General features: G+C 48.5%; 1 protein-coding gene across 2 annotated transcripts; it reads right to left on the bottom strand.

Moving 5' to 3' along the window:
* Positions 1-347: 347 nt before the first annotated feature.
* PHF23 (PHD finger protein 23) lies at positions 348-11,845 on the bottom strand. Of its 2 annotated transcripts, XM_069215529.1 has the most exons (5): positions 11,715-11,845; positions 8,794-8,825; positions 8,271-8,363; positions 5,218-5,836; positions 348-2,630 (listed from the first exon to the last, which is right to left on the bottom strand). In XM_069215529.1, the coding sequence occupies exons 1-5, from the start codon at positions 11,740-11,742 to the stop codon at positions 2,422-2,424; spliced, it is 981 nt and encodes a 326-aa protein (XP_069071630.1). In that variant the 5' UTR covers positions 11,743-11,845; the 3' UTR covers positions 348-2,421. The 2 variants fall into 2 exon arrangements, with proteins under 2 accessions (XP_069071630.1, XP_069071631.1); XM_069215530.1 differs by lacking the exon at positions 8,271-8,363.
* Between the last annotated feature and the right edge of the window lie 703 nt (positions 11,846-12,548).

The raw sequence follows: 12,548 nt of genomic DNA, 5'->3' as shown, positions 1-12,548 counted from the left end.
CCACTATTTTACCTCTAAGGGGAACCCTTGGACTCTGTGCATGCTATTCCTTACTTTGAAATAGCACATACAGAGCCAACTTCCTACAGCATACCTAAGCGTCTGGCTGTCACGTGTGTGTGTGGAAACAACTTCCAAGTGGAAATAACAAAGGAAGTTAGAGGTCAGGAAAATATCAAGAGAACAAATCCTGAAGGAATGTTTTTAATTCAGAGAGCAAAACAAGAGCCATGGCAGCAAATGGGAATGTACAAATCTCAATCTGAGCACCCGGAGTGTGGAAAACAGAGTTTTTCCCACAAGGATTTGGTACATGCTCTACACACAAAGTAGGAACCACAAGAGTCTTATTTGTGTACAAACTCAAGGGCCAGGCCCTGGTTTATTATTTACAATCAAAACTTCAAATGTACAGCGGTCGCACAGATCTAGAATTAAACAGAAAAACAAAGAAAGCAGAGGAAGGAAAGAAAACACAACGACAAAACAAACTACCCCCTCCCCAAACAAAAGAATGAGGGTAAACAGGGCAAGGCCAGATGAGACACGCATCAACTCTGAGAAACAGTTTGGAAACCCAAGATTGGGGACTCAAGTGCATAACTAGGCGGTATTTGGTGACAATTCCACAACCTCCGCCCTGTCACTGGAGGGATGGAAACCAGGGAAGTAGTGCGAAACCCTTTCCACACTCAGGCCAGGCATCTGGCAGATCCTGCCCTCACTCCACCCAACACAGACAGGATGGAATGGGAGTTTCAAGTGCATACATACATGGGAGGGTCGATTGCAAGCCCCATGTGCTCTCTTAAATATTACCAACTCTTATATGGGCAATCATGCTTAGACATCCCCCCCCCCACCTGCCTCTCCTGACATCAACCTTTTACTGGACAAAAAAGGCCTCTGAAGCGTTTCAGTCAGTTCAGAAGATTCCGCTACATGTGGAGAACGATCAGGAGACCGATTTCCCAGCTAGGGAATTAATTTCTTCCCCTCAGTTACCACTGTCTTGACCCATACACTGAGCATGTAACCCTATTATACCACTATTGTTCCTCCTATCAAAGAAAACAAGGATCAGAAAAAAAACAAGAAAAGAAAAACATGAATACAAAAAAAAAAAAAAATACAAACTTCTCTCATTCTACTTATAGTGCTGGTCAACGATGGGTCACCACTTGGGTAATCACATCCAAACAGCTGATGCAGTTAAGGGTAATCTGTTTTCTCTTTGAACATATCAGAGATGACCCACTTTGCACAAACGGGCACCGGGAGAGTATCAGTTGTTTCTACCACTGTCCAGAGACACAATTATGTTCAACCAAATTCCACACACCAGTCTTGCACAGAGGAGCTGGTTCTTGTTCTAAAGATGTCACAGGAGCAGCCACCTTACATCGCAGACCTTAATGGTGGGTCAGACCGATCAAATGGGCACTATATTGTTGTGGCAAGTCCCACAAAGTAACACAACCAACAAGGAAAAAACCTGCCCATGCACAGATCTAACCACACCAGAATGTAAGACTGCAGAGACCAAACCAGCTTTTGCAGAGTCCCACACAATGTTACATGCAGTACCAAGTGCACCAGTAATACACATCTAGCGACTCCCCCAGAACTATCAATGTCATCACAAAGCCAGGTAGCACATCTAAGAAAAGTTACTCAAATAACCTAACCAAGATATGCTGCCAAACTTGTACACACACACACACACACACACACATACCTGGCCGGACTCTAAAGCCGAACCCTAGATGACAGTAGCAGCAGAGTGCCTTGGGCTGGGATTAGGTCATGGTTCCTTGTTTGCCATCTTAGAACCTCCATACAGTAACCAAGCTGAATGTATGATCAACCTCTCAAGAATAGAATGGCAGATTGAGAAGTATTGACCAAATCCTTGGAAGCTAAATAACCATCCCCCAGTGTCTTACATGACCAGACTTCCAGAGCCAACCAGAGGTACCACATAGTGACCAACGTTTCAACCGCAGTGACATTACAAACTATTCAGAGCCACGACCGTCTTGAGTGCAAATTTTCCCGACACTGCAGGAATGAACATTTGTTTTTGTCCGATTAAGTCTCTGTACATCAACGGTAATAACTTGCAGGCCCCCTTTGCTCCTATGCCACAGCCAGTTACCTCCTGACCGGTCTATGGCAGGGCCACACCGCACCAGAAGCTTATAGAACCAAGCTTCAAGGTGCGCCAGTGCCTCCTCACAAGTCAGATCCTTCTCTGAACAGAGGAAAGAGGTGCCACACTGAGCCCCATATTGTCATAGACCCATTAGAGGAGCTCCAGATGGCATAGCCAGGGTTGGCCACCCGTCCTTAGGACGAACACAGATTCCCTGTGTGCGCCAGGAGGAGATCGGGGGCAGTTTTGAAGACCATCTCCAACTACTACAGTTCTCCTTTGGTCCCAGACTTACGAGCCTCTCCCGGCCGCCCATCCTTGCACTTCTGGCAGAAGAAGATGTCCGGGACATTTGTTTTCTTTATCTTGGCACAGGAGAGGTGAATCCACGTGCCGCACTGATTACACTCAATCATCGGCCGTCCTGCAAAAGGCTTCTGACAATAGCATGTTATGAGGTCCCACGAGTCATCACCTATATTTGATAAGATCAGAAAAGAATGTTAGCAGAGATGCCTCCTCAACTACTCCTTTATAGCACATAACTCAACCACTTCTTCTGCAAGTCACCTATGGCTACGCTACCCCACTGCCCAATTTTCTATTCAACTATGCAGTCACAATACCCTGGCCAACGTTCACTTACTGACTGCAGCTAGCAATATTACATGTACATCGGTCATCTCAATGTACGATGGTGCCTTGTCTGGAAACTCGTGTTACCAAATGGTGTCTGTCTAGTCTCTTGCAGCTTCTATTTGCAGTTGCTGCAAACGGATCTCCCCCGCTGCCTCTCATTGATTCCTTCACCATTAAGTTAGGCAGCAAGCCACATAAATGAACTAGGTACCTCTGGTGAGAAGCCAGGCCCAACAACCAAGCCTTTTCAGTCATAACAAGTGCAGCAATAGAGCTAAATATATTCAACCCGAAAGAAAAGGAAATACAAGAGATACTTTTCCCACCTCACTCAAATAACTAAAGCAACAAATACATACGGAAAGTGCTTTTAAAAGATGTGACTAAACGCTATTTAGTGCTTCAGACTCGAAACATGACGCAGGACCAATCTACAGTGGAGGGGAGAACTATGTGCTGAAATTCAAACCAGGTTGGGGGGTATTTGCATCTGCGTTAGCATATGACCCCCACCTCCCAGAAAGCATGTATCACACTTGTCCTAAACATAGAATCAAGGACCGGTGTGGGTATAGACCAGTGGACTACAACCTTTTGGTTAATAAAATCTACTTCTGTTCAATATAAATTAACTTGAGCAACTAATATTATTAGATTTGTAGTAGTGAGCACATCAGACTAGATTTTTGTCTTGATTACACAGTATTGGAATACATACACTAATGTAACCAAGAAAAGTTTTTAATTTAGTGGGCTGGACTGCACATGAGAGCTACCTACAGGTAACTGGAGAGCTACCAGTAGCTCACTAGGTACTTGTTGGAGAAGCCTGGTATAGACAAACCGGAGAGCAAGAGCAGGTTGTGATACTCAAAAATGTTATTACTTTGCCTGTGCTTAGCCATGGTGGACCAAGCAAAATTAAGAAACTTCCAAATGTTCAGTAGTTTTATACTTTCTATGGGTGATTCAATTAATTTCCAAGGCAGCTCACTGTACCTCCAGGGTAATACAAACTAGCATGTAGGAATGAACACAGAGCCCTGTCTTTCCTAGAGGTTATCATGTCATCATTGTGTTATCACAAAGCAGAATCCCCCCCATCCTCTCCTTTCATTTTAGATTTTCAAAAGAATGATACCTTGCCACCAGACCCTCCAGTAAAGCAATAGGAAAGGAAAAGCTCCAGGACGAAAAGTTGTTGTTAATGTCCTGTGCATGGCCTTTAATTGGCCAGTGATTTTAACATTCCATTTGTTTTAGCAGCTCAGCCGACTAATCAAGGGGCTAGAAAACAGGAGCACAAATGGTCTCAGTAAAGAAATACCCTATCATTCTCTGCCACAGTCCACAACTGACATCTCACCCCTCGACCGGACCACTGGTCTTCGGAGGAGGGATATGCGCTTTGATTTATTTTCCATTATACAACACAACCCTAGTCTTTACGTTTGTGGTAGGACACCAACATCAAAGTTCATAATTCACATTATTAGCTTACACATCTCACAATACAATGTAAGAGTTTCAGTTTTAGAATGTACAATGCTTTCAAAAAGTGATTAGCTTGATGGTCTGATGGCAGAAATCTACTTTAAGGAGTTTGTAACAAGGGGTAGAACGAATGTGTCACACGACACAAAAACAGCAACAAGGCTGCAAAAACACAAACCCCTGAAAAATGTTATTCCCACAGTTACTACCTGACTTTTATGGTAAAAAAGAGATACTACCACAAACACCATGTAACTTGCAATCATTATTTACAAACCATTTAGGTTTCATGATCCAAAAGAGCAATGTTAAGCTGCAACACTAAACTAATGGTAAAAGAAAAAGCCTGTTCGAGGAAGTGCATTAATTGAACAAGGAGTGAAAGCAGGGCTCAAGAAAGACCCCAACAGAACCAGTGGATATAACAAGAGGCCAAACCTCATTTATAAACATACAAGGACTGGAAAGTGATTAATATGTATATAGGCTTCCATTTAACCGGAAAGACTATTTCCCAAGAACACTAAATGTTATTCCAAAAGTACATGTCCTGGCATCAGCCCAGCCCTGAAAAAGCACATATAACTAGTTCACCAGGAAACAAGCAAAACAGCCTTCACTGCAGATGGGTTCATCATTTCATTAGACAAGCAGAAGAAAACCTCAGGCCACTGGTAGGCACAATAAAGAAATCTGCCATACAGAGAAAGACCCCAGAGGCCCTGCTTAAAAACTTGGAGGTGGGTGGGGCAAAGGGAAGGAGCGAACACCCTGCAAACCCCTAACAAACTGCAAAAGAACTGAAACATACACTGCTTTCAGTTCCTTGTAGAGATAAGACCACACTGATCATGTATGAACATCCACAGGTGTTAAAAGACAGCTAGCCAAGAAACTCGTGCCAAGAAGCATTTTAGGAATCCACATACCAGACTCTACCATGATATCCTCGTCCATGACCCGCATCTCGCCCTCGCTGGAGCTGGCATCCCCGTCCTGGCTGGTTTCTGTACTCACACAGTCCTTGCCCTCACCAGCAGAGAATTTCTGTGCAAGGCTGCCATTCAACTCCAAAACCCCACTGTGGACCCCAGAGAGCAGCCTCAGCCCCTGGACCCCTTCGTCATCTTCTTCATCCTCTTCCTCAGAGTCCGTCTCACTAAGAGACCCCTTGGGTTTCTTTTCACTGCGTACAGCCTTTTTCAACTTCCGTTTCTTACTCTTCTTGATGCGGGAGCGCTTTTCGGCCAGACTGTCGCGACATTTTTTTGTTGTCTCTGAGCACATCTTGCGGTTCTTCCTGTCCTTCTTACGGTCCACCTGCGACTTCTCTGTAATGTCATAGAGGGAGTCCTTGAGTGTCATCTTCTCCAGCAGAGAACTGTCTGACTTCAAGCGTCGAAAGGCCTTCTTTTTGGAAGACTTAGCCTTTTTCACAAAGGTCTCTATCGTCTGCAGATCAGACTGGTTTGACTCCCAGCAATCGCTGTCTGCTGCACTCTCCGTCTGGATAGGGGAGTTTGAGCCTGAAGGTGTCCAGTCATTTTCCTAAGGATGAAATAAAAACTAGAATTTAAGGACAGGTTTAAGGTATGAACTGCATGTCATTTGTTAGCTTTGAGGATCTCATGCTCTTCAACACACCAAGAGTGATCTATTTGTTGAGAGCTGCCATGTGAGATACAGACAACACGACACATGCATGCAATAACACGTGATAAGTATGGGCATGGAAGATTTCAGACACTACACTTAATACATATTTCCACCACTTATCACCCTTGGTTTTATACCTTTGTTATTACAGTGGCATTGCCAGGCCCATCTTCCCCCTGTGATTGTTCTTGCCCCAGTCTTCTCCCTGCATCCCTCCCCCCCCTCCCCCTATTGAGTGCCTTCTCCTTGCTTTTACTTTGTTGACATGGCCCTCTCCTTGTTTTGCCCCCCATTTGTGTGTGTTTTCTCCTCGCTTTTGCCCCTGGTTTTTGTTTAACTTCTTGCTTTTCCCTCATTTTAGTGATTTTTCTTTGTTTTCCCGTTTTTTGTGCGTCCTCGTTGCCTGTCCCTCATTCTCACTGCTTTATCCTTGGTGTTCCCCCTCACTGCTGATCCAGCATGCTGGGCGATATTTCCTGGCTCCTGTCTAGCCCTTGCCCACTCCTTCTCCCAGGACCTACTTAATGGAGGCTGCAGCATGGCCCCATTGAGCAGGTTCCCAGTCCAGCTCCCCCCCACCCCACCCCCGCTACTGCATTGCTTTTGTTCCCGTCTTCCTTGACACTCACCCCTCCCCCCCAAAAAAAATTGTGGGGGCTTTCTCTTTGCTTTTCCATTGTCACTGCTTTCTCCTTGCTTTCCCCCCGTTTTTTGTGTACCAGTGCATGGAGACCCTCATGGGTGAATCACCACACTTTATAAATCCTCGATTGATTGTTAAAAGCTGACAGGGGCAGAAGAGCACAAGACATGACCAAAACCCTAGCTGACGTAGTTACCAGCTCGAGTGTGCCTTTCACAGAACACAAACATAAGAAAGAACCCAAATGAGAGGTACAAACATGGCAAAAGGTGAGCATTGGGAACCCTGCTAGCTAGGCAGGAGTAAACATCAGCTAGGGTAAAACTGCTTTTCAAAAAAGTGCACGCTACAGAATCTTTGCCATGATAAGGCCCTGGTTCCACTGACGATCAAGGGGCAAAACTGTTGTGCCTGAGCATTTATGCACGTAACTGCTTCTACTGGCATTCCATATTCATTTGAAAATGTCTGGGAGGAAATTTACACAAGACACACAAACTGTACGAAACTAAAATAACGAATGGGACGTCTATTCCAGATACGCCTGATTTGTTGTGTGCTTCTGGGATAGTAACCTACCAACCATTTTTTCCTAACCAATGCGTGTGAAGAGGGAGAGAGGATAGGACACAATGAAGAGGAACAGAGAGCAACTCCACCTGGAGTCAGCTCTTTCTGCATAAAAAGAAGATCAGTAACATCATAAAGGTATACATGAAAAAAAAACTACAACTAGATAAGTGCTAGCTGGGAAACAGAATAAAAGACTAAACAAAACGACTCTTATGCCCCCCCGCCAAACTAAGTGACCAGACACCCACCCACTAAAGGAAAGAGAATAACTTCCCTTAGTAAGAAAGCTGGACAAGAACATTCTTATTCCTCTTACACTGACATGATACAAACAAATCAAATGGCAAAGAAGGACTACTCAGTATCCCGCGCAAGAAGCAGCAAAATCAAGTTCTTAAAACCACCTCGCAGACAACCCTCTCTTATCGATGCCTAAAAGAGGTAAAATGATCTCACCTAAAAACAAGGACACAGTTATCTGAACAACCACCCTGGCCTTGGCAAATCGTTGACACTTATGTTATGTTGGCAAATAAATACAAAAGTCAACGAACATTCTAAAACTTAAGGGTATTACACATTTTTACAAAAATGAAAACAAGTAACTGACTTGTTTGAAAAATAAATTAAAAACATAAATGAAATCCGAGATAGGCACAGTAGCCTTGTGAACCGAAAAGGACTACTTTTTGGGTGGATGCACCAAGGCAAATATACTTATTTGCAGACGAGAGCAAATAGCTGAAGTGGGCTTGCTCAATGCTGAGGTGGAAAGCATAAATACATGAATGAGAAATTAACAAACCAATAGATCAAGGTGTCTGAGCCAAAGACCATCTATGTATGCATATATGTATTTATATTTGTGATTGGGGGGTGGGGGAGGACAATACTGTCAACACAGCTAAAGCTACCTCTGGGAAGCCCTAAAAAGAAAGCTGCTCAATTAAGACACCCAGGTGTCTCAAAGGGGCAAAATGACAGTGGAACATAACACGCTGACAAAAAGAGGCCCGATATTCCCCTATGTACCCCGTCATACTCCTCCACTACTCATTATAATGGACTGGGGGGAGGGGGCCACCACCTGTAGAACAGAAGACAGATTACCTCCTTTGTAGAAGGTATATAGCCTGCATAGGCCAGCACAAAGCTGCAGAACTTGTTGAAGTCTTCAATGGTCCTCCGTCGCTTCTCTGGAGGCTGCAGGAAAAGAGAGTCAGTGAGAACAAGTGGAAGGGCAAACCCTGTTCCGTGATGCAGACTATCGCTAATTACATCTAACGCCATCTTGCATTAAATACCCCAGAGAATGGTGCTGGACGTCAGCAAGTGCACAGACTTGGCTATTCAGTATCATGTTGAAACCTCAAGAAACGTTTACAACTTTACGGAAAACCCCGAGTTTAACGTGCTCACTAGCCAAACCATAGCATGTTTCTATTGCACGGGAAACAAATTACATACTTTTATGCGACGATGCTGAACGTGGTCGCTTTTCTGTCCACCAGGGGAGAATTTAATAAAGATAACTTGGATAGAATAAAAAAAAGTGGCATCTGACCCCTCGGTTCATGCAAGGAATGTACGATTAATAAATTGTGAACTGATATAAAACAAGCAATACACCCACCTGTGGCTCCGTCTTCAGGCTCGGTGGAGGGTCTACAAAGCAGAAAAAAATGTGTAAGGTTTTGCGAGTACCTAGGCCTGACTGGTGCACTGCCCTTACACACACACACACACGCCAACCTAGGCTTCTATTCTTGTCCTGACTATGTGGTATTGTGACACCCAGACCCCCACCCCCTCGCGCCGGAACCACACCTCCGAGAAACTCTGCCAAACCACGCTACTTAGCAAGCTCCGGGTGTACACAGCTCATGCTCACAAACTGCACTACTAACAGTCCTTACCACACGAATTCAATATTCAGGTTCTCAGATTCCCACAGCAGGCCTGCTTAGCATCGCCATACATGGTGGTTTCAGACGTGCTTTACATGGTCACCCTCAGCAGTGAGCTAGACAGAACTTTACACCCTCACGCACACAGCGCTGACGTCAGACAGCTGCAAAAAAGTGCCAAGCGAACAGCGTTGTAAGGCACCGCATTGACTTTATAGAACATTGATAAATCTGACATATGCACGCCAGCCCTTCACAAGTACCTTACGTCCACACTGGCACTGTAATGTACAGATGACACGCAGCTCTTCAGCACACCCAGCTATACACAAAATGCTACAAGTAGATTCAGACTTCCTAGTCTACCCCTAACATATTTAACACACACACTGCTCATACAAATACAACCGAAGATTGTGCTAGTGCACCAAGGAATAGTTATTAGTGCTATGCAAAGGATAAAATAACCTGCCAGGTCTTCTTTCAAACGCACTGTGTATCTTTCTTAGATTTACTAACTTCAATTGCCCTGCACCGCCAGGCTTGGAAGCTCTGCTCAAAACATACTTGCAAGGTAGGTACAGATATATTCTGGAGAACGTAACCCAGTACATGGAAGGACACTAGGTATACCGCCTCAGACAAACAAAACAAGGGGTATGGGTTAGGCAGGGGGCCGAACACCTGACCCACCCTGTACAGACAACACTTAGTGCGTCTGTGTTACACCGCTGCACATATAACACACACGGGCCACTCACATCTAGCCTGGATTAATCACACCATGAGGTGTGGGAAGGCTCGGCTAGTGCACAGTCAGTGCCGTTTTGTCATTCCCCCAATCCTACGCCCCACAGTAACATACCGTAAGTCACCCCATTCCAGCCCCACAGCGCACCCCCTCCGCAGGGACGGCCGGGTCTCTCGCCGGCTGGAGGCGGCAGTGCCCCGGCTGTGCAGGCCTGGCACCCACCGCCCTACTCCATTTTGCCTCCCTCCCCGGATTCCCAGTTGTTGTCACCGCCCGCTCAAGCCCTCCCGCCCCGGGGTCACCCCAGTGCGCGCAGCGCCTTCACCGGGAGACAGGAGCGTACCCCGGGGGCCGCCTGCCCGCCCTCTCCGTGCCAGCCCAGGGCAGAGCCCCGGCGCCCCCGCACTCCCGGCCTGGAGGTCGGTGAACCGCGGCCCCCGACGTGCTGCAGGCGCCGCCGCCCCTCCGGGACACCGGTCGCACCCTCCCCTGGAGGGGTTCACCCCCCGCTCCTTCCCACGGTCACCGGTTCAGACCACTCCACACACGCGCCCCTCCCCGGACCTGCTGCCCCCAAGCCGGGCCACCGCTCCGGCCCCTCTCCAACCGCCCCGGGCACCCGCCCCCGGTGCTCCCCTCTTATCCCGATCACCCCCAGCTCTGCCACCCGAGCCCCCCCCGAGCCCCTCGGTTGTTATTCAGCTCCCCTGCCGGTGACACGCGATGCCCCTCGCACCCCGGGGACTGATCCACGACCCCCCCCCATCCCGGGGATGGACCCCCAGCCACAGCATCCCGTAGAGTCACCCCCCAGCCACAGCATCCCGTAGAGTCACCCCCCAGCCACAGCCTCCCGTAGAGTCACCCCCCAGCCACAGCCTCCCGTAGAGTCACCCCCCAGCCAAAGCCTCCCGTAGAGTCACCCCCCAGCCAAAGCCTCCCGTAGAGTCACCCCCCAGCCAAAGCCTCCCGTAGAGTCACCCCCCAGCCAAAGCCTCCCGAAGAGTCACCCCCCAACCAAAGCCTCCCGAAGAGTCACCCCCCAACCAAAGCCTCCCGTAGAGTCACCCCCCAACCAAAGCCTCCCGTAGAGTCACCCCCCAGCCAAAGCCTCCCGTAGAGTCACCCCCCAACCAAAGCCTCCCGAAGAGTCACCCCCCAACCAAAGCCTCCCGTAGAGTCACCCCCCAACCAAAGCCTCCCGTAGAGTCACCCCCCAACCAAAGCCTCCCGTAGAGTCACCCCCCAACCAAAGCCTCCCGTAGAGTCACCCCCCAGCCACAGCATCCCGTAGAGTCACCCCCAACCAAAGCCTCCCGTAGAGTCACCCCCCAGCCAAAGCCTCCCGAAGAGTCACCCCCCAGCCAACTAGAGCACCCCGGAGACTGATCCACGACCCCTCCATCCCGGGGATGGACCCCCAGCCAAAGCATCCCGGAGACTGACGACTGCTGCCCCCCCCCCCCATCATCAAGAGGACCGAGCCTCCCCAAGTAACCCGACGGCTGACACCCGGCCCACCCCTCGGTATCCCGGTGACCGGACCCCCCCGACTCCTCACGCCAGCCCCCCACGGATCCCGGGGTCCAGGTCCCCTCGCTCCAGCCCCTCAACCGACCCTCATGCTTCTCCCCGACCGCAGGGCTCTCCCCCGGGGAGGGGGGACCGCACCACCCGAGGGCGGGGGGCTGCAGAGCACCGCACGCACCCCCTCCCACTCGGCTCCTCACAGAAGTGTCGCAGCTCCTTGATCCGCAGTCTCTCCCCCCAGCCTCTCGCCTCCCTGCCGGTGTCAGTTGAACCAACTCCCCGCGGACGATCCTCGCCACCCGGACTCCCGCTGCGGGGGCGACCCCACTCCAGCCTCTTCTCACCCGGACCCCCCCGGGCTCTTACCCTCCAACGCCTCATCGGGCTCCTCCATGCTCCGCTCCCCCGACTCTCTCCGCCTCACTCCCTCCGCCTGGCTCGTGCTCCCCCTCCCGCCGCACAGCCCCCTGGGACCTGTAGTCCCCTCTGCTCCGCCCCGGTCCGTCCCACCGGAAGTGCCCGCCCCACATAGAGCCAGAAACACAGACGCGATGCCAAACCGCCGCCAACCCGGACGTGACGTTCCCCGTTTCGCACAGCCAGTTGGGTGATGTAGTGCCGAGTCTCGAATAAAGCTCAAAACAGGACTGCGTGCTGCTCCTTTGTCGCGCGGCATCTGTAACAATGAAGGCACCGCACCGCCGGTGTTCACTTCTCCTTCCTGCGTAGATAATTATGGGACTTGCAGTTTTTGAAACCCCGTGTTCGTTCTTTCCGTTTTTATTTTCGGCACAACTATGAAAATAGAAAATGGACTTCGAATACACAACCGCCAGCGCTGAACCTTTGTGGTCGCTCCTGGCAATGAAAACAAAAGCGAGGGTCAAAGACTAGACATAGAAGAAAGACTACAAACGATTAAAAGTAATTTATTCTGTCATGAGTTTATTATAGTCGGGGCGAGGGTTATTTCTTTCTTTACAATTTAATATTAGCAATCTTTTTTGAGTTAATTTTTTTAATAGCCAGAACCTACATTTCTCTGTCAGGATTGGAAATAAGGATTCATGTTTCAGGGAGTATGTTTATTTATTTATTGCACAATTTATAAAAATCATTGCAAACGAAACTAAAAGGGCATTAGCATCTAGAACGCCATAAAACCAAACATCACAGTGGGTATTAAAAGCCAAAGACAGT

Source organism: Pleurodeles waltl, chromosome 12 (genome assembly GCF_031143425.1).
Source record: "Pleurodeles waltl isolate 20211129_DDA chromosome 12, aPleWal1.hap1.20221129, whole genome shotgun sequence".
Lineage (NCBI taxonomy): Eukaryota > Metazoa > Chordata > Amphibia > Caudata > Salamandridae > Pleurodeles > Pleurodeles waltl.
This window is presented reverse-complemented; position numbering and strand designations above follow the sequence as displayed.